We start from the raw sequence: 23,280 nt of genomic DNA on the forward strand, positions 1-23,280 counted from the left end.
TCTAGAGACAAAGGATGACTTCATAATTTATTAATTTCTTTCCTGAGGATCTTTAAAATATTCAGTATTTTATACAGCTTCCTCATGCATCTATAACTATATATTTTTTATTTTTGTCAACGGAAATAACACCTGGTACAGTGAAGCAGAGGAAGAGTAAACAGCCTATTGCATAGAGAGTTAGTGACAATCAGTGGCCTGATTCTTAGGTATTCCCTCTGCTTAACTGTCCTTTGTATAGATATCAAGTAACTATCAAAGCTCTAGTCTGGGTCTACATGGGGTTGGATGAACTCTTTCCTATAGTTACTTTTACCCATCACTTCTATGTGGCCTTGGTTTTGGTGCTGAGTGGCAGCAGGGTGAGCCATTCCTTGATTGAATGGCTTATACCAAAAATAAACCTTTTTTGAGGATAACCTGCTTCAGAATTCCATTGTATGATGTATTTTGCAATACAGAACCAATGGCTAATTTTTTATTAGGGCCAATATTAACAGGGATAATAGTCTTAAAAATTATTGATCTTTTAAATGTCACAGTGATAAGATTTTATATATAAAATACTTCTAGCCAACGATGCTTTTGCCATCTTTATTCTCCATCTTAACAGACTGGATGACTATTACCTTTTTATTCTTTTACCATACACTGTTACTCACGTCAGGGCCCCAAATAAATATTACTTTCATATTATCTTTCTCCTCATGCTGTGATATAATTTATTTCTGTCTCCTACCAGTGACTTTGGAACTTTATAAAACATTTGAGAGAGCTTCCATGAGGATAGGGACAGATCTATTTCATTTAGTATTTTATCTCCAGCATTGTTTCTTAACCCTATAGGATCTAATGTTCCTTTTCATAAAAAAGCCTTTTATATGTAAGTGAAATTCATAAAATATAGCCTATCTATGCACATAATTTCAAAAAAATCAATATACTGTACTACTCTAACTGCATTACAAAAGAGGAATATAGAAAAATAATTTGCAGTGTAATGACTTATGTATCACTGTACACATGATGCTCGAATGTGACTATCCTAGAAGACATTTTTATGAACGTGTCAGATACTTGCTTCTACTTTTAATGAATAAGGTTGGTGTGAGCAAAATAACATGATCAGAAGCCATTCTGTGCAAGAAAAGGAACATGTAGTAGACATCTAAAGGGAAACCAGAATAAAAATTATTTAAGATATATAATAACGACCATTCTCACATACTATAAGGGAAAGAAGAAAATAACCTTTATTGAAATAAAGAGAACATGACAAGGCAAATTACACAGGTTGGAGTAAACATGAAGAAGTAACACAAACAGGGAAGGATAGTCTCACAATTGAGTGTTTCTCATAGATAAGAGTATTGTCAAAATACTTTCCTATTAGGACTAGACAGTGTTGAAATACCACAGAGAACATTTATCCTGTCTGAGAGTTGATAACATGCTGAGGCAAGCATTCATTTGCCAGTACTTCAAAAGGACAGGGAGAGCACATTCCTCCACCTGAAATGGGAAATCGAGGTTGATCTGGAAAAATAAACAGTCACAAAACTGCCTTCATAGAAGCTGGGTGGTAGACTGGGTAAGTAGTGGAAGAGTAATATTTAAAAAGCAACAGGTTGCCATGTGCGGTGGCTCACACCTTTAATCTCAGTGGCTTGGGAGGCCGAGGCAGGAGGAATTCTAGTTCAAAGACGGCCTTAGCAAAAGTGAGGTACTAAGCAACTCAGTGAGACCCTGTCTCTAAATAAAATACAAAATAGGGCTGAGGATGTGGCTCAGTGGTTGAGTGCCCCTGAGTTAACAACCCCTCCCCACCCCCCCACCCCCACCAAAAACAAAAGCAACAGGTCACCACCAATTAAATAAATAATTATATCATTGTCACAACATAAATTTCATGTGGTTGTACCCCTGATATCTTAAAGTAATATAAAATATTGACAAAGCAACTTGCTTAATTAAATCCAATGAGATGAGATCCCTGTGTCTTGCTTCTCTGCTAATTTAATAATTATTTCAAAGGAGTTTCACATTTACTTATATTTCTGATTTGTTTTGTGATTTTTGAGGTAATTCTATTGTACCAACACTATTTTAAACTGAATATGTGATTAGAAGTCCTACAATACAGGAATAGTCAAGAGGTAACAACTCAGTTATTCAATGATTTTGAGAGAATATATTTATTCCATTTAAATTTCCTGTACAAATTATTAGGTTTATGCAGAACTTCTTATAAAATCTTTCAGTATAATCATGAATTCAAGTATTATTGATTTATATTTGGTGTGTTGGGGCAGTCAGAAATCAAATAGGATGTGGGAGAATTCTCTCTACACTGGGTTATGTGATATTGCAGTATAGTTTACTACATGTCAGTCATAAACCAAAGATGCCCCCACAGATTTCCTAAACATGTGGTTACTGCCACAATCACCATATTTAAGAACCATTTCTCTATATGCCAAAATAGTTTCAAGATATTTAACAGTTTGAGCTCACTCATTGAATGTTAGTCATTAAGGGGCAATGTAAAGAAAAGATCTTGTTCCCCTTGACATGCATAATGGTTTAGCTAAATTGTAAAGTCTGAAAATGCCATTTCCTTCCTTACATCTTTTCCTTGGCTTATCCATTTATACATAACATGTGGGATTCCTGTAACAAGAATTCTTTCCATCTTTCCAAGATTTCTCCAAATGCTTTCCATCATTTATCTCCTCCTGAATGCTGGAGTACTAACTCTATTGGAGCTACTCCCCATGCCATGTCTTGACTCTGTGCTTCTGTCTCTGAGCATATTGTCCCCTTAGTTGGTCACTTTATTTAGGAGGCTCATTCCAAGTCATGTTACAAAATTCAGCTCCTGGGTAAACTCTCTGGAAAAGCTTCTCTCCCAGGAAGTCAAGTCTGAACCACTGGCCTGGATTAAATGAACCACAAAGTTCCCTGGGGTTTGCACCCATTTTTTTTTTTATATATATACTGGGAATTGAACTCAGGAGCACTCAACTACTGAGCCACATCCCCAGGCCTATTTTGTATTTTATTTAGAGACAGGGTCAAATTGAGTTGCTTAGTAACTCACTATTGCTAAGGCTGACTTTGAACTCAAAATCCTCCTGTTTCAGCCTACCACACTGCTGGAATTACAGGCATGTGCCACTGTGTCCAGCTTTGAACACATCTTTAGATACATTTTCCCCAAGAATCAGAGGTGATCTGTTTGTCTTGGTCCCACTAGCTTGACTGTACAATCTGTCTCTAGACTGCAAGCTCTTCAAGGGCATCAACCATATTTATTGATCTTTGTGTTTCCAGTAATAATTTGTTTAATGCTACTTTGAGTATCCCACTACCAGCCTTTGCTGACTCCCTGACTATATAGAGGATAGGAAACCTTGACTAATTAGACGTGGATAAAAGGAAGATTTTCATATCATACTTCTTTGTTCCTTCCTTTTTTTTTTTTTTTCTTTTTCCTGGTGAAAAGGCACATTTAACTGGTCGGCTTGTGAGAGAACCTTTTTGTTGTTGTTGTTGCTATATAAATATTCAAAGCTGGGAAATTTATAAAGAACAGAGGTTTATTTAAGTCTTTTCTTTTTTCTTTTTTTTCTGTTAAACAAATGCTTTATTAAAACTAACATACACAAACTAGAAAGCTCTAAGAAATTTAAATATTCATTGTGGGACACCATATGAGAAATACACGAGGATCTTCTTTGGGCATGGAAGCCAGGGAGGGAGGCCTGGCATTGGGAACTTTCTGTGGCTCTCCCGTGGCAATAGATTGCCCAATGCACGTGACCTTTCCCTCTGCTCTGTTAGGAAGGTTCCTCATAGTAGCTCTGGAGAAGGGCGAAACCCATTGGTAACAGTAAGTACAGCCCAGCTTTAACCTTTTTTGGAAAAGAACATTCTATAGAATCTCTTTGATGTTTCTTGATATAAATAAAGCAGGCACAGGCTCTATTCTGTCCAGAAGCTTGATCTGTCTGATCAGCTTGCCAGCTTGCCCGTCTTGTCCCCGCTTTTGAAACTGCTTTCTGTGTTCGGTGGTTTTTTTCTCTGTATTATTTCTCTTAGCTTTTATTTCTCAGCCAAACCATTCCACCGGAGGGAACTCCATTTCCATTGCCTACACTGGATGCGTTATAGCAAACAGATGGCAATTCCACTTCAAGGGTGGACAGAATGCTCGAAGGGGACTGCCACAGTGCCGTGTTCATGGTGGTTTCTTTATAGGTGAAGGGGACCCAGCTGCAATAGTTTTTCAAGTCCTCTCCTGGTCAAGGATCGTTATAGGCACTCCACCCAAGGGGAGATGTGCAGTCTGGTGCTCTTCCGGTGTCAAAATTCTCAAACTCTAAAAAATTGAAGGGAAAGAAGTTTTCTAGTTCTGGATAGGTGTCATTGGAGGCAGGACAAGAGCTCTTTAGTTTAACAGTCTTCTTGGTCATCTTTTTGAAAGAGAACTTTTTGTTTGAGGGGTCCATTGGTCTTTACTCTCTTTTCTGTAGCTCTGTTGACAGTTCCCACAGCCTTTCTGGCAGTTTTAGGGAAGGCTGGTGGAGCATCAAGCATCTTGCCACCATGTGATGTTGAACCCTGAGATCTCCCAACTAAGGTTTTGACAGGTCCAGGTCCCTGCTTTAGCCCATTCTCAGGAGCCACAAGGGCACATGGGTCTCCATTTTCCTTATCAACAAAGATCAGAGTAGCCCTTCTGGATTTCTCCCCAATTGCACCTATGCCTCTTCTCCATGAGGTTCAAGATTGGTGGTCTCATCTCTTCAGCCTCTGCTGAGGGCCTAGGGAAGGATGGCATCATAATGGCAGGAGTAGGTGCCAGAGCAATCACATGGTGAGACAGGAAGCAAGAGAGCTTCAGGGAGGCTGGGCTTGCCTTTTTTGTTTTTGTTTTTAAATGGCTACCCTGGGAACTAAATAGGGTCCTGGTGAGAACTACATCAATCCCTCTGAGAATTTCACTCCTAATGAAGCAAAAACCATTCACCAGGCCCCACTTTTTTTTTTTTTTTTTAGGCTCCCACCTTTTAAAGATTCTCCTACCTTAACACCACCACACAAGGATCCAGCATCCAGCACATGAATGTTTAGAGGACAAACTCAAACCATATCCAAACTATAGTATCTGTGGTTTTTTATTTCTCAATCAGACTAAGCCAATGTTCTCTGGGGTGTTCAGGCAAATGCACCATAGGGAGCAAAAAGTGTGTGCATAAGCACTCTGGATAAACAAAGCCTGTTTGCAGGTGGATGCCTGTTTCAGATATGAAAACACCTTTTTGTTTTCATGTACAATAGCTATTCCAGTAATAAACACATAGCATTGGATTAGTATCATACAAAATTAAGAGAATATTGACAAGTCTGGAGCTTTCTTGTTCTCTTTGGATCATAGGTACGAATCACTCATTTCATAAAAATTTATTGAGTGTCTGCTATGAGTCAGGTACGGCTGTAGAAGCTGGGAGTATACTAGTGACCAAGACAGATCATGTCTCCATAATCACATACCTTTTGTGTATTGTGGGAAATAGTCAATAGAAATATGGTACAATTAGAAATCTATGATGGCATAAATAGAAAATTTTATAATGTTGTGATGGAAAAAATCTGAGTAATTCAAACATGAGAAGAATTTTAAGTGATATTTCTATGTAATTAAAATAGTTTACATAATTCATATGCATTCACATAATATATTCATATTTCCAATATAACTATGATGGCTGGAGATACACTCACACATACACATAAACTAGCTCATACACACACTATAAATTTTGTTAAAAAATCATTTTGGTTGTCTTATCTAAACTTGGTTTTCAAGATGTATTTTGAATGGTTTCAAATATTTTGCTGGGTTCCTGGAGATATAAGCACTTTGGTCCTAATGTCACAATTCAGAATCATATTATGAGATGGATTAGCATTAACGTTTGGCAATATGACAACTTAAAAATATTTCTTCTTAATAGGAAAAATGATCTAAACTGAGAAAGGAAAGCAAACCACATCATCTAAGCAGACCAACTAATAGTTCTACTATTGAATTTAATTTTTAACAAAATATTAAATTGAATTAAAGTACTTTTGTAAACCTTCATACTTCAGGCAACTGAAATGCAATTTTCAGTAAGCAGACATAATGCTTTTTAAGAGGCAAAAATTTTAATCTCAAAGAAAGAAAAAATAAAATCAGGATTTTTTTTCTGAGATGAAATTTTTCCTAGAATGACTTTCAATTTGCACTATTGATTTTTTCTATGTAGGTGTTGCTACACAGAAAAAAAAACCTGAAAGAAATGTAAGGAATAGGTACTAGAAGAAAAAAGTATTCAAAAATATGATTTTTTTCCCTTAGGAAACCAACTGGGAAGTTGGACATTAATAAGAAAACTACATTTATAATTCTCAATGATTTAAGATTTCTTAATTAAACAATGCCTACATTTGCTATGCACTAGGATTTCACATATCCACTCACAAGTAGAACACAAACTTGGTAGTTTTTAGTGGGTTCTTATTCAGAGCATCATAAGGAAACAACCTTCAAATTGGTTTGAAGCTTCGATCTTATGTCAGCATCATAGCAATTTATTCAGTGATCAAGATCATATGAGTCACATTCCCAACTTTATAAAACAGAGGGAAAGATAAATATTCATTTAAAAGCTTGACTTGGTAAGGTACTTACTTAGCAGCAAACAATTTGAGATATTAAAGTTAGAAAGAGAGATGCAAATTTTATTTTTCACACACAAATTTAGTCAAATGTAGTATAGTTCTATGGCACCAGTGAAGGAAGAGTTGACTTTAAATGAATTCTCTGAAGCATCCTGGTAGCCTATTAGAGGGAGTCAATCTTTACAAGTTAATCAGCAGCCATTTGACACTATGATCAGAAATACATCCATTAATACTTGGTTTACTTACAGAACTTTAAGACTGTAAAGGCCAGCGAATGCTCCCTTGGGAATGTATGTCAGAGCGTTTCCGGCAAGACGTCTGTGGGTTTCAATGGAGAGGAAAGAGAGTGAGCAGAGCTCTCTTCATGTGGAATTCATTTAGTTGTTAAAAAATGCAGTACAACTATGTTCAAACCACAAATGCCAAAACAACTGTAAAGAACCTTGTTTTTTTTTAATATATGGTAAGAAATTTCTATAAATTTTAAATCCAAATATTGGCAGAAGGGCCTAAGGAAAAAATGTAATACATTATCTATTTTACAATAAATCATTTAATAGCTTACAGTATGCATGTATATACATATATTTGTATGTATCTTTCCTTTAAAAATTTTCAAACCAAAGTTATTATCATATAATAATTTGCAAAAACTTATAATGTTAAAATATGACCATCACATAATTTTTACTATTCTTTATAATGGTGAATAAAATAGTCAAACATAAGACTATTTCAGTTGCAATTATACCACATAATACCCAACTTTCTTATTAAGTTTGTAAAATATGAATGCATACCCTCACAATCATTTTTTTCTAAACCTCCAGAAATTAATTTAACATGTTTTAATTGAGCAATGCCTTACAAAATTATAACAAAGAGTTTAGAATGGAAGACATTAATACATTAACGTGGGTTTATTTAATGGAAAGTTTTGCCATTCACTGATAACGTTTTAAAAGCTTGCGTTATGATACTTTTCTAAGTGGAAAACAGTCCAGGTAGGAAAATACACAAAAAGTTCAATAAGGTATGTAGCTCAAGCATCTGGTTCAGTACTTACTCAACATCTCAGAGTCATATCCTGGGATGTTAGACTGTCCCACAAAACAAGAGAACAACCATGTGACTCAGAGGAGCACAAAATCTTTTAAGGAATGGATAACATCCTAGGATGGTGGTTAGAAATGAAAATCAAGACACCCCAGGCTTTTATGATGGAAATGGGGGATGAGGATAAGGGTAGAGTTGTCCATTTGACTAGTGCTTTTTTATGAAGGGCCTAAAGGCCTCAAATGTATACTTTTAAAAAAAATTCATTCATTCATTCTTTCTTTGTTTGTCTCTCTTGCTCTCACTTACTCTCTTTCTTTCCCAGTACTAGAAACTGAATCCAGGATGCTCTACCACTGAACTACACCCCCAGCTCTTCCTTTATTTTTTATTTTGAGACAGGGTCTCATTAAGTTGATCAAACGGACCTTGACTTCTGATCCTCCTGCCTCAGCCTCCCATATACTTTTTTTTTTTTTTAAAGAGAGAGTGAGAGAGGAGAGAGAGAGAGGAGAGAGAGAATTTTTAATATTTATTTTTTAGTTCTTGACGGACACAACATTTTTGTTGGTATGTGGTGCTGAGAATCGAACCCGGGCCGCACGCATGCCAGGCGAGCGCGCTACCGCTTGAGCCACATCCCCAGCCCATATACTTTTGATATTATCTTCAAAGCGTAGATAATTCAGTTGCCAAGATTCACTGACTTGACTGAAGTAAGCCATCCTCTCTACAGCCACTGATAAAAGACTGACCATCAGTGAATATTTAAATAAATGCTTTAATTATCTCATGAGTAGAACCTCTGCAAAGCATTAGTATTAAAAGCATTAATTGCTCAATTCAAATCAAACTAACATTGTATCTACCATGATTATGTAATCCTGATTTTTTTTAAAAAATCAATAACATGAGAAAGGACTTAGATCTCTCTGAGAAGTTCTGCCTATCTTGCATCTTCAGCACTGTTACTTTGTGCGTTAACTTATTAATATTTCTACACTTCATTTTCTTCCTAATTACATGAAATGTAAGATGGCTTCTTAGGTCCCTCCACAGCTCCCCTACCTTCTTGTGGTTATTTGTGTTTGTGCCTGGTTTTCCTTCCCTTAACAGAGATAATCTCTTAGAAGGTTTAGAGAGCTCTTATACCGTATTCCTCCTGCCCTGCTCATGATATGTAAAGAATTTTTTTTTCAAACAAAAAATTTAGGGGCTCATTATAGAATTAAGAATAAAAACATAGAGTCTCCTCTATGTCAAAGAGAATACCTTGTCAGAAGTATTGTTTTCTACAACTTTTGTTTCCAACTATATTTGTGAGAATGGATTGTGGGGAAGAAATTTGCTTCTTCCTGTGTCCATGGTCAGATCGTCGGAGAGCTACTAGTCTAACCATGGCAGGCATTCAATAAATATATGTCAATAACTCATCATTCAGCTTAATATTGACTAAGGTGATTTCAGTAGTGTTTTAGTTATTTATTTTTTATTTCCTACAAAGTTGTCTTATAAGAAAACACGCTGACCTTCTATCAGTTCTATCCCTGTTCTGTCTCTCCCTACTCCCACTCACTCTCTATTCACTGATGGTCTTTATATGGCCTAATCTGATCTTACTGCTACCCCATTCAAAAACCCTTTAGCCATTTCCATGACAGAATAAAAGAAATGGAAAGAAGTCCTCAGCTTCTTTCTCCACAACTCCCTTTATGCTAGAGCTGAATCAGATCTTGAGATTTGCTCTTCTTAGAACTCCACTCTTTCCCATTGAGCTCTTTGCTCCATCCAAAATGTGCTCCTTCCCATCCCTCAAAACAACCTCATTTCTGAGGATTCCAATCCCTTGACTTTGAACACCTTTGGTAGTGCTTTGTGCCTGGATTATGGATTTTATAGTCTACCTTGTGTTATGGTATGTGGCTGTCTTGTAACACATAAAACACAGGGATTGTCTTTGTATCTATTATAGAGCCTTGAACAGCGTCTGAAACACAGTAGATTGCCTCATAGTACTCAACTAATCACTATCCCCCAGTGTCCTTCTTTCTCTTCTTCTAGAATAATTTTCTGTTCCCAGTGTTTTAGCTGAGTACATGGCCACCCAGCCAGATTCTTAGTTTCGGGTCTATATTGCACTAGAACATGGTTACTTAACTAAGTTTGAGTCTGATCAAAAGCACTATGTGAAGTTTATGTGTCACCTCCTTAAAAGGAAGCCATTTTCCTCCAATATCCTTTATTCCCCCTTTCTTGCAGATGTGATACTGGCGAGACAGCCTCAGCGTGTGGAGATCATTTCATGGAAGGCAAAAGAACAACAAAAAATTCGCCAGTCACCTGGGCCCCTGGATGACTTTGTGAAACCAAATTGCCCCGTAGCCCTGCAGTCTGTTTTGGATGAATAGCTGAATCAGTATGGGTTCCTGTTATCTTCTGCAAACAAGTTGATGACTGAAGGATTACTGAACTGGCAAGGCTGTATCACACCTGCCTAGATACTGGCCTCAAGGAATCATGTTTGCAAAGCTGCTCCAATCTTCAGCATTCACTGTCTTTGCTTTATGTTCCTTTCATCTGTGCACTGTTAGCTGGCAGTTGACACACCTGGACTGTCACAGGCAGTGCATGCTGCTGTTTCCTAACAGCCAGTCTAAGTAGGGAAGAAATGTATTTAATCATTTGTCCATGCTCTCTTTTTCTATGCTACATGCATTTCTGGAGAGTCTGCTCTGTGCTACCACTGCTTAGGGGTCAGTGATAAAGCAGTGAAATCCAGGCTGCCAAAGTCCTGATCTCATGGAGTTTGCAGTCTAATGTGGGGAAAAAGTCATGAAATAAAAAGATACATGGATAGGGCTGGGGATGTGGCTCAAGCGGTAGCGCGCTCGCCTGGCATGCGTGCGGCCCGGGTTCGATCCTCAGCACCACATACCAACAAAGATGTTGTGTCTGCCAAGAACTAAAAAATAAAATGAAAAAAAAATAAAAAAAAAAAAAAAGATACATGGATAATAAAACATGAGAAATATTCCAAATTAAGAAAAATCAAGGTAGCCAGGCATGGTGGCACATGCCTATAATCCCAGTGGCTTTGTAGGCTGAGGCAGGAGAATTGCAAATTTGGGGCCAGCCTCAAAAACTTAGCAAGGCCCTAGGAAATTCAGAGGGACCCTGTCTCAAAAAAAAAAAAAAAAAAAAAAAAAAAAAAGGAAAGAATAAAAAATAAAAGATCTGGGGATATACTGGGGATGTAGCTCAGTAGTAAAGCATCCCTGGGTCAATCTCTAGTACCAAAAGGGGAAAAAAAATCAAGGCAAAGGTTTAGGAATTGATGATTGTGGTCATTTCAAGCAAGATGGGAAACACCTCTGCTAAGAGTTTATTTCAACAGAAGTCTGAGCCACTCAGGTGGATATGAAGAGAACAGTAGAACAAAAACCCTGAGGTGGAGTGTGCCTGGTGTCGTCAGGAACCAGTAAGGAGACTAGCATGGCTGCTGTGGATGGCCAAGGAGGAGGATGGCAGGAGGGAAGGTCAGAGAGGTGTCCAGGGCCACTCTATGCAAGACTTTGGGGACCCTAACAAGGACTTCAAGCCAGAAAGCAATGAGATCTGTTTTGCAAATGCCCTTCTGGTGGAACCCTTTAAAGGGAACATTAGACTATGAGGACAAGAGTGGAAACATACGACCAAGTAACTAGAGTATTCAGACAGGAGAACATGGTGTAGGGCAGCAGTGGTAGAGGTCGTGAGAAGTGTCAGAATTTGGTATAGAAGAAAAATCTGACCTGATACATCACTTGGTTCAAGGTGAATGTATGCAGTCAAAATCAAAACAAACAAAAAGAGCAACATTCTATACTTATGAGCATATTAGGCACAACCCACATGCATTTGATTAGATGTCCAAAGTAGCATATGTAATACCTCGGGGGATGCACTTCGTAGGACACAGCAGAGTTGTTTACTGAATTAAAACAGACTAGAATTAGTTAAAAGATAGCTTTGCTAATCATACTAAACTGATTAGTAACTGTTATATCAGTCAAAATATTCTAACTATCCTGTTCATGGTCATGTCTTCAGCAGTACAGTTTTGAATTCCAGAACATAGACTTCCAATAGATTCTTCTCTATTTTTTTTTTCCCTTTCCCTGTGGTGCTGGGGATTGAGCCCAGGGCTTTGTGCATGCAAGGCAAGCACTCAACCAGCTGAGCTATATCCCCAGCCCACTTCTTGATTCTTACTGCCACTATAGTGTCATTGTGTAACATGATGATTTTTGAGACATTGGCTTTGGAAATGAAAAGGAGAAAAATAAAGTCTTTTTACACATTCATTTAAGTTAGTTTAAATTATTGTTTAGGCAAATATTCCTCTGTTACATTTTCTGAGATTCCACAATTTTTTTTTTTTCCTGGGTAGGGACTTTAACTGTCTCTGAGTGTGTATTCAGAACAAATCTGTGGGACCACTGACCTTGTTATCTGTCCTAAAGCTAAATAAATAAATAAATAATTGATATGCTACTAACTATTTGCTGGGCTGGTGGCAGACTGTTTCATGGACAAAAATAACAATGGAAGGAAATCATTCCTTTCATTTCTTTACCATCTGAAGTGGTTTTAGTACTTTTAAAACTGAAACACTGGGGCTAGGTTTGTGGCTCAGTGATAGAGCACTTGCCTAGCACGCATGGGGTGCTGGGTTCGAGCCTCAGCACCACATAAAAATAAGTAAATAAATAAAGATTTGAAAAAAAACCCACTGAAATACATACAACTTTATAAGTAAAAAAATCCCTACACTTTGAAATGTGTACTTAGTACATAAATAATAAGAACCACACACAAATCTTTCCCTTCTGTGATGATTTGACTAACAGATCTCCAAGTAAATGCTTTGTAATCCTAGAGACCCCATATGCTATTTGGCTGAGAGTTTTTCTTTTTTAATATTCTGTTTCTAAAATTATTATTTCATGGAAATATCTCTTTTGTTATCTCCATTTCTACAATAATATTTAATAAGAAAATTTATGCATACTTTATGATATTTTAAATGTTTTTATCCTGAAAGATACTGTTCCACATGAGAGACTCATTTTGTCCCAGCATTGTTAGTTTTACTGACTTAATTGACATAAAAAGAGAAAAAAAATCATTACATTACAAAAGACAGTTGACATAATTCTTCTTCCAATAAATTACATAAATAGATGTTTTGGTGCTGTAATAACCAATTAAACATAAATTTATAAGTTTCTTTGAATTGTTAAAGTATATATATATACATACACACACACATACATAATATGTGTATACATAAGCTTATATATAAATATATATATATATATATATAAGCTTCAGTTTTTAAAATGAAGGTCTAATTTTTCCTCCCTAACATGGTTGGGCCTGGAGAGAGAGGAAGAAATGCATATATTATATAAGGTGAGTTCTAAGGATGGAAGGGAGCATTTGACCCTCCTCTCCATTAAGGAATCTTGGGAAATTCCCGAGCAGAGAATCACTGTTCAACATGGGCCCCTTCAGATAAGTATCATTTTCAAAGCTAAGTGAGAGGGCTTCCTGGGTTGATTCTTACATGAACCTCTTAACTTCTAATTTAGTTATTTTTTTTCCTTTCCCTTTTTGGCTTTCTTTCTTTTCACCATTAACTTGCTGTGAGACTACACAAACCACTTAATTTCCCTGGGCCTCACTTTCCTTATTGTAGAGCGCTCGCCTTGCACTTGCAAGGCCCTGGGTTGGATCCTCAGCACCACATAAAAATAAACAAATAAAATAAAGTTATTGTGTACAACTACAATTAAAAAAAGCACTTTTCCATACTTTAAATTGGGGTTATTATTGTCCACATTTTATAGATGAGGATATCAAAGTGCAGAAAAATTTTATATAAAGTGGAAAATATTGTGTCTTTCCTGATTTCATTTAAACACAGCCTGGGCATTTCTTATAAAACACAGAAAGTGTGCAATAGTAGTATTGCTACTTAATCAGAGTAGACTAAACTTAAATAAGATGATGCTTATGATTTAAAAGGAAGGCACTGCAGACATCTTAGAAAACTCATACTGGCTCCTGGAAATTATTGCTTTATATTTGATTTTTACAAAATACATGAGACCTAGAAGACACACAATCTATAAATGCCAAATTAACTTTTTATAGAAATTGGATGAGGGCTGACATCAGGCTTAAGTATTATGCTCCCCTCCCACCTTTTTATTTCATTCTGGTGATCTGGATGATTCTTGTCTATTTCTAGTTTTCTGGTACAATTTTCCTTTGTGATTTTCCAGTACTGATTTTGGTAGCTGTTATAATTTCAGAATTTTTCAATTTTCTGAGTTTATAATTCACTTGAATAACTGTTGCTAAACTATCATTTAAATGTGAAATTTCTGCAAAATCTTTTATTCCTTATGAGTGTCAAAATATTCTCATTTTGAAACAAATATCATTCTAAAATAAAGTTAATGAAAACTATGATAATAGTATAATCACTGACTTTCAAAAGACAAATGAGTTGGGCTGCGGTTGTGGCTCAGTGGTAGAGTGCTTGCCTAGCATGTGTGAGGCCCCAGGTTTGATTTTCAGCACTGCATATAAATTAATAAAATGAAAATAGATTGACAACTAAAAAATATTAAAGAGAAAAAATTAAAATAAAAGACAAATGAGGGTAGCTTGAGTTAAAAGGATCATGACATCCCTTCAGCTGTTTGTCTTCCCTTGGAGAGCAAATGTCTTTCCTAGTAAGCCTTGATAATTTGTGATTTTCAAAAACTGGAATTTACTCCTCCCATTTCAATAAGTTAATCATTTGCAATTGGGTAAATCCAGCCCCCAAACTTTCTTTCTTAAGCTATATATTCATGAACTCAGCATTTTGCTTCTGTTATTAGTTAGGATGAGAATATTCGAATTTCAAGGTTCAAAGGCTAAGAATTGTGGAGAGCTATAACCATTGAACTGAATAAGTGAACTTTTTTTAGGGTACCTGGGAGATCCTGTAGTGGGCACAAAGACCTGTGATTTCTTAACTACAGACAAATGAAGTTCAATTTCAGCTCATTTGTGAGTTTTCCCTTAATCACCTTAGTCCATAGTAAGTGTTCCTATAAGATATATTCTATACCACGCTTCCTGCAGAGGTTCTTTTTCTACCCTTTACTGTGTATTTATCTGATCAGATGATAGACTCCTTAGGTCAAGAATCTTGATTTTGTCTCCAAAGACAGCTGACCATAGTGCTGCAGTTTCTTTGGGTCTAGCATAACTATTCCAAGTTGGTTAGTCATTACATAACCAGATTAGAAACAGATGAATAATATTTCTTCTTCATTCTATATCAAATTTAGATCCAGAAATTTCTTTTAACATGTTCAATAAGCCATGTACAGTGCTTTGGGAGCACATAAATAGTAGCTACCATTTATTAAACAACTTGTAAGTGTTAGGTACAATGTTAAGTACTTTATATACATACTGCTATTTAATTATTATCATAATCATATTAAGCAAACATTATTATTTCCTTTTTTACAGATGGCAAAGTGTGCCTAAGAGAAGTTGTTTGCTCACATTTATATAGAAAAGTTCACACAGGAAAATTTAGTTCAAGCATAGCATTTCATCTTCAAAACTTGGATCTTAAACCAACATTTTGGTTAAAAGCAGGTTGGTCTGGACAAGAGTGACCGACCTAAACAGGAAAAATACAAGCACATGATAGCTACATCACTGGAGGTGTCACTGGCTATAAGAATCCATTGCTTTTTGTTTAAACTCCCGCCATGCCTACCAGATCCAGTACAGTCTTACACCCTTACCACAATGACACTCCCATCACAATGACTGGTCTTCTCTCTTTCTTCCTCTCTTGCCATCTCTTAGTTTTCATCTTCCAAATGTAGTTCCTGAAGTTTCATCCTCACATTATTTTTTTTTTCTCCCTGTCTATTGGTGCTCAAAATTTTAGCGTCCTCACCTCTGGAGTCTAAACTTCCTAGCTCTCCAGCTCCCAAACCCAATCTAGAGAATCAGAATTCCTGGGGGATAGATTTGGGAATCTGCATTTTTAGTAAGCAGTGCTGGTTATTTTAACAAAAGCAGATCCTCTGTCTTTATTCAGCGCCTTCAACCATTACCTCTTTGTAAACTACTTCCCAATCATTATTTTCTAGAACATTTTTTTTAGGCTCCAGACTTCCATTCCAATGACTTTACTGACATTCTCATTTGGATGTCCTGCTGGCACTTTATATGAAGTAAGTCTAGAAGCAGACATCCTCTTATCTTTAAAACCAGTTATTCTTGAATTCCCTGCCTCTGTGCTTCACCCGTCACCTGGCACCTAATATTGTGACCTTATTCAGAGTCTTCTGGACCTCTTCTTTAGTCCCTACATTCAATTAACTGATGAGTCTCTTTCTTTGCTTTGATGTTTCCATATATTACAGTGGTTCTCAGCTCACACGTAGGGCTTTTAAAGAATGATGTTTGGGTCCCCACTGATACCCTTCAAATTAGAATCTCTGGGGATAAGCTCTTGTCTTTACTAGTTTAAAACAGTATTCTAGGTGATTGTGATTTGAAAATGGAAAACTTAGAAATAATTCTCACAGTTTAAAATTTACAAGATCACTTGGAAAACCTTTGTGTACTGGATCTGGTAGGCATGGCGGGAGTTTAAACAAAAAGCAATGGATTCTTATAGCCAGTGACACCTCCAGTGATGTAGCTATCATGTGCTTGTATTTTTCCTGTTTAGGTCGGTCACTCTTGTCCAGACCAACCTGCTGTTGTGTCTCTGTTCCTAGAGACAATGATTCATTCATTGATTGTGGGGAGAATTAGGAGACGTGATTTTAACAGTTATACATATGAGACAACAGAATCTGAACTAGGTGGTGATGAAATAAAATGAACAAATGGGTGAGAAAATTGTAGAATCATGAACTTTAGGACTTGGAAATTGGTTAGAGGTAGGGGGCAAGAGAGAAAGAATGGAGTTACAGACGTGGCATAATAACAACGCTGGTGGCAATTAGGAAACACAGGAGAGGAAGCTTGTCAGCCATGTGATGCATGAATTAATCTGTGTCTGCACAAGTTGGGTTTTAAAGTATTGGTGGGACAGTAGATGGAGGTGTCCCTTAAGAAGTTGGGGATTCCCAAAGTGTGGATGCTGAACTAGCAGTGTTGGTATCACCTGGGAATTTCCTATAAATACAATTTCTTGACGTTCTTCTCCCAATCGCCAACCAGCTGAAGAAACTTGGTGCAGCTTAGCAAAGTGTGGCTTAGCAAATACTTCAGGTATTTGGATGTCACTAATTTTCAAGAACAATTGGCCTAGATTAGTGGTACTCAAAATTTTCCATGCACTGCAATCACTTGTTAAAGGCAGTTTCCTAGGCTAAATCCCTAGAGTTTTCAATTTCCTAGGTTGGGATGGAGCACATGAATTTATATTTCTAACAAGCACAGATAAAGAATAAATTTAGATGAAGGATAAATAACAAGATAGTGCCGATGCTGCTGCTTTTATTAAACGCTCTATATGCTGTTCTTAATGATGCCACATTTTAAGAACCACTGGTCTAGCAATCAAAAACAAAAGAGAGCTGGACTGAAAACATGGATTTGGGAGTCATCTATACAGGAAACATAGTCTTCGGTTTCTTCTCAATGATGACAGCCTTCTAATGAGTCTCTGCTTCTATAATTCTGTAATTCTCTGATCTATTTTGTATGCAGAAATCAGAGAAATCTTTAATATCATAACTCATATTGTTTCACTAGTTGCCTATATTCACACCCCGCCTCATTGTACTGAATACATAACCGGATTGGCCCTACATGATCTGATCTTAGTTTAGAAATGTCATCTTCCTAGAGTGAGGTTTTCCCCGTCTTGGCCATTTCTCTTTATTCTTTGTCTAAATCATGTTTGTGTTCTTCACTACTTGTGTGTCACAATTAGTAAATATCTTACGTGCTTTTCATTGCTGATTATCTGTCTCTACATTCAATTTTAAGTTCCTCAAAGGCAAGAGCTTGCTAAATGACCCACAGCAAGTTCTATTCATTCTTACGTTCCCAGTGGTACAATAAATGCATGTTGAATGGAGGAAGTAAAAAGAACTAAGAAAGGAGACAATAAAATTAAGTGAAGAAATTTGGGGAATGTCTACATTTTATAGGAATCCGGGAGAATGGAATGCCAAAGGGAAAAAGAAGAGGAGGCAGAGAGGTAGGGTACTTTCAAAATAGGGTCCTGTCAACACAAGATACACACACACACACACACACACACACACACACACACACACACAATAACAGCTATCTAAATGCGTAAGTCTAGTTGTATGGATAGACATGGAAGAGAACCAAAATCATTGCCATGAGTTTTAAGGAAGCAGCATTTATAATCAATTGCCAGAATTATGAGAACAGGAAACTAATCACTGTGACAAGCCCAATGAAGATCATTCATGGGCATGGAGGTGTTTTGGCTTTACAAATACAATCAATATGTGCATTATCATTTCCCAAAGTTCTTCATCATCATTTCACTTGATCCACAGGAAAAACAAAACAAAACAAAACTCAAAAGACAGGCAGGACAGCTCTCACCATTTTCAGTAACATGGTGAGGAAGTACAAGCAGCAAGCACAGATTACACTTTCAGGAAGTTTGCTAGTGTCTCTCATTAGAAATTTCATCTGTAATAATAGATATCTGCTATTTATATAGAGATTCCTCAAGGCCAACCATAATATGAGCAAACAGTTCCAGGGAATAATAACTTAAAAACAGACCTCCCTAGAGCATCTCATGTTTCTTTTCTAAATTGAGTATTTGATTCCAATAGCATTAAAATCTGGGAAGACTTTAAAATGCTACTCGGAAATAAAAACCTTTAACTTAGACTATTTTAAAAATGGAAACAACTGAGTCCTCCCTGGTTTAATGAGACTACTAATCTAAGTTTACTGTTATTTGTAGATGCTAGCGATAAGTACCATTTGCCATTAGCTCTTAACATGTAAACCACTCTCTTAGGGCCAAATGTAAGATCTTTTATTTGTCCACGAAGCATGAATATGACGTCCTTAGCAGAACTGAACCTAAAGAGCTGGGAGAGGTATTGGCAGAGAGAAATGCAATGCTTGTTCAGGTTGTGAAAATTTGGTAAAGAACTATCTGCAAACATTAGCTATGGTCATTAGAGATCAGAGCTGGAAATAGCTTTTCCTTCACAGGTCCCAGATTTCTGGGATTCCTGCAAAATTAGGTTCATGAAACAGGAAGAGGTTAGAATCTTCTTAAAGGTGTTTTCATTTTTATGAATACAACAATATGTAGATTATAGTTTACCAAAGTTCTTTCAACATCATTTCATTTGATCCTCAGAAACAGCCTCAAAGATAGGCAGAGAGGCTCTCACTGTTATTCTCCAAGGCCCAGGGAGGTTGAAGGGATTACCAGCTAGTGAGTGGCAGGGCCAGGAGAGGAAATTCTGGGTTTTGGCTCTAGATGCTGCACTCTTCTCTCGGGCACAGCCCAGTCTCCCTACATTTAGATTCTCTCTCTCTCTCTCTCTCTCTCTCTCTCTCAAAAGCAAAGACTCTCCTCTTAGTCCTAGTACATCGTCACCAGTAAAATGATTGGCCTATGCACACCTGGTCACTTTGCAGAACCATAAAACAATAAATAGCAAATAACAAGCAAGACCCGAAAACTTGTGGCCCAGGCAGCAATTACTCTAGAATGTAATTTAATTTAGAATGCACACTAGAGAGAGAGGTGGGGGAGACCATTTACTGTGATGGCTTTTATTCTTCTTAAATATTTGCTCCAGATAGCCACTTTATCCAGTTACATGTTGTTTTAAACATTAACTCTGTATCTCCAGAGCTTTGAACTATGGCACTTTTGTTAGGCTTTCGTGATAGATGAGGGGCAAAGCATGGCTGTCTACACAGTTTATAACACAGTTAAATGAAGAAAATTAGAGAAATGATACACTGGGTTATTAGAGCTAAGAGAAAGGGTGGTAACTTGGTTTTATCGATACTGATTTTTAAAGGCTGAATTTTCCAGTTGTGTTTTCTTAATATAATTGACAGTATCAGTAGCAGTTTCCTATTTGATGCATAAAGTGATAAAACATAACATGAGCTGAATAAACCAAATGACTTTATACTTTTTTTGGTAATTTTAAGACTTTACAATTTCAAACAGTTTCCTAATTATGTCATAAAAGGCACACATATCACACCCTGACAGGTATCTAAGCATCTATATCTGGCTTTCTGGATGTTAGTTCAAGTAAAATACCACATAAATATGGTGTTTAAGCATCTATTTTTACATATAAAAATGTTAACTAAAGTTTTAAACCCATTGAACAATGCTACATTCAGATATTCTGTATCTGAAAATTCTGATAATATTTTTCTCAGCTAATATATGATGCTAGAAGATCAATAACCTGAATTTTTGACCTCTCCCTCCTGGGAAAATGGCTCTCTTTGCCTTCTTTCTCATTCCCCCACACAGATGCAGACATGGGCCCATACCTACACACCTATCATTACATGACTCATTCTCCCGGACACTGAAAAAATTTGGACTACATAAATTTCTGCATTAGGTGCTACTGGGAAAGAGCAAGGCACAGCTGAACCAGGACAAATCAAACTCTTCCTCCCTTGTCTAAGCACAGCTTTCTAAGTCACTGTGAATCAGCCTTGACCCAGGCCAGAATTTTAGCTGTGACACCGACTTCATTATCTTGAGTAAATTCCTTCTTTCCTCTGTACTTTGGTTTTCTTATCTGTTAACTGGGAATAATAATCTCTACCTTGATGGGTTGTTAGGAGAATTCAGTGGGATGATGTGCACAAAGCACCATGAACAGTCACTGGAACAGAGTAAGCTATGATTGCTGTTATATTATCATTTTTGAAGATCTTATGTTCTAAAAAGAAAATATGGACTTAAACAGAGCTAACTTTAATAGAGAAAATCAGCCACATAATAAAGAAATAATCAAAATGCTCTGCTAAAGGAGTGTTTCTTTTTTTTTAATAAAAATCTTCATCCCCTAATTTAGCCTTGGGAACAAAAAAGTAAACCAAGCACAGTTGATCATTTTTCCAGGTTAAATACTATCCTTTCTTGCAATGAAACCCATTTGTGATGTCTTCAAAACATCATTTAGATGCAGCTCAGAGGTATATATGGAAAAGCAGTCTTCATTTTAAATTCAGCAAGTCAGCTAGCTCAGCAGAAGGAATTCTAGGACAGAAGGAATAAATAGTCTTTAAAGAGTCCCCTCTGTTTCTAAAAATTCTATGGTTCTATGGTCAAGATATCTGATGAAGTTTCTGGAGAGAGAAATAAAAGACAATATAGAAAAACAGAATTTTTGAATGGTATTTCTCCTTCCTCATCTCCTAGCCTATTTTTTATGATTTTTCCCAATTATCTTTTGAAAAACTGGCATCTGAACAGAATTAGCATTCAACTCATGAAGACAGAGAAGTTATTTTGAATGAGTTGGGTCATGGAGGGAGGAACTCTATTAACAAAGTCCTTGGGAAAGTGAATTATTTATGGATTCAGTTTGTGTTCTAAAGTTGAGGTGTGTGTTGGGGGAGAAGGCAAGCATTTTGAAATAGGATGTTAGAAGGAAATTAAAGAGAAAAGGATAAGAAAGGAGGCATAGCTTAGAAATGAGGGGCAAACAGGACTATTCGTTGTGGTAAGGTCGGAGAATGAGAAGGAAATAAGAAAAATTCTGACGTTTGAAATTTACTTCAAATCATCATTAAAATATTAACTAATGCTTTCAACATGTGTAAGAAGCTCCTTTTACATGTTTACCTTTCTCATTAGTCCACTCATGAAAAAATGTATTGATTATTGATTAGGTGCCAGCAGTGAAAGACACACATGGCTTCAGCTTTTATGAAGGTTCACACCTTGCAAGGGAAATGACTTGAGAGAAAAGAATAGGGAAAAAGAGGAGCCAGGAACTCAGAGTGAACATCCATTCTCTGAGTGTTAAAAATTCGCTGTACGATTACGTAGTCTCAGATCCCCTACCATGCCCCTCGGGAAGAAATTGGTCATTTTCTATTGATTTTAGTAGTAAAAACAATAGCATTTAAAATATATATATATAATGTCACCCAAAAGAAGTATAGATAAAACTCTTGCATGGGGAAATGTGAAAATATCACCCTCTTGAAGAGATGATCAATGTAGCCCAATTTGGTTCTGATGGGACATTCTTTCCATGGTGGATTGTGTGGTACATCAACAATTTAAATTACCCCCAAATTGGACCCCGACTTTAGGATTTATAAAGGAAGTATTTTCAAAAGGGGCCATTGCCTAAACAATTCCTTTAATCAACAGTCAGAGGATTTCCTCAACTGATGGTGCCAAACGCTCTTCCCGAGGACTGGCGATGTGTCGCTTCCATCCCTCCACAGGGTAAGAGGATCAAATGAATATTGAAACGCAGATTTTTGGTTTATAGAGTTCTTTTTCATCTTCTGGAAAGTGATTACTAGGCTTAATCAGGGCTCCTCTGTGTATCATTAACTAATTTTAGCTTCTTCCTTTTTTTTATTTTTAAATTTTTAAATTTTTTAATAGTGAATATAAGAGAGCCCAGCTTTACGTCCTCCGTGGATTTCAGGTTTTTCTGTTGAAGCCTCTAGGGAAGCTAAATTTAAAAGTAGGTTAATAGTAATTAAAAGTGATTAGGACAAGAGGTTTTGGTGCTATGCAATGTGGACTCAATTCTCCCAGTCACAAGCCGAAACCAGGCAGCAGGTTTTGGTTTTGATTATAGCTTTACTTGCTATTTTAATAAACATGAACCAGTATTCAAACTTTTAATATCCTGCTGCTTAACTATTTCCAAAGAGCTATCCAGCTCTTTTAAACAGCCTTTGTTTTAAAATTTTAATTTGTTTGGCTCAGTCTCACCTTAGAAAGTTGTAGCCTCATGGTAAACTCTTTTATAAGTTGATTTCCAGAATCATAAGCAATTTTTTTTCCTCCCCTCCGTCTCAACTAAGTGTTTCCTCATGTGCCAAAGTTGTTGGTGCTGACAGCTTCTCTGCCTTGTGTTATCTGGTTCCCACAGCAAGTACAAGAGGCACACACAAGAACGTGTCCCTGGTGGACTAGATGGAACGGGACTCCAGTGATACTTACAGCTCCTCTAGGAAGCGGAGGCTGTGCAGGGGACCCGGGGGCAGTCTGCTGATGTTGTTCATACTGAGGTCTCTGGAAGGGAAGACAGACAGCGTGTGAGGAGCAGTGTATACTGCCACAAGGAAATCCAGCTGTTCAGTTCACACCATTCCAAGCATCACAGTTGAAATGAACTCATTCCTCTGCCTGACAAATGAATTGCAATTTTCCAACCC

The 23,280-nt window shown here is 36.9% G+C and overlaps 1 protein-coding gene and 1 pseudogene across 4 annotated transcripts in view; both read right to left on the reverse strand.

Annotated features, from left to right (window-relative positions):
* Lgr5 (leucine rich repeat containing G protein-coupled receptor 5) overlaps positions 1-23,280 on the reverse strand; it is a 124,781-nt gene that overhangs the window by 46,664 nt on the left and 54,837 nt on the right. For all 4 annotated transcript variants that reach the window (XM_040280316.2, XM_040280315.2, XM_005330412.4 and 1 more), the window contains exons 2-3: positions 23,066-23,137; positions 6,979-7,050 (exon numbers count right to left, since the gene is read on the reverse strand). In XM_040280316.2, coding sequence (XP_040136250.2) covers positions 6,979-7,050; positions 23,066-23,137 — 144 coding nt within the window. The remainder of the gene's footprint in view (positions 1-6,978; positions 7,051-23,065; positions 23,138-23,280) is intronic.
* LOC101975792 (securin pseudogene) lies at positions 3,484-5,126 on the reverse strand (annotated as a pseudogene).

This window comes from Ictidomys tridecemlineatus, chromosome 6 (genome assembly GCF_052094955.1).
Source record: "Ictidomys tridecemlineatus isolate mIctTri1 chromosome 6, mIctTri1.hap1, whole genome shotgun sequence".
Classification (NCBI taxonomy): domain Eukaryota; kingdom Metazoa; phylum Chordata; class Mammalia; order Rodentia; family Sciuridae; genus Ictidomys; species Ictidomys tridecemlineatus.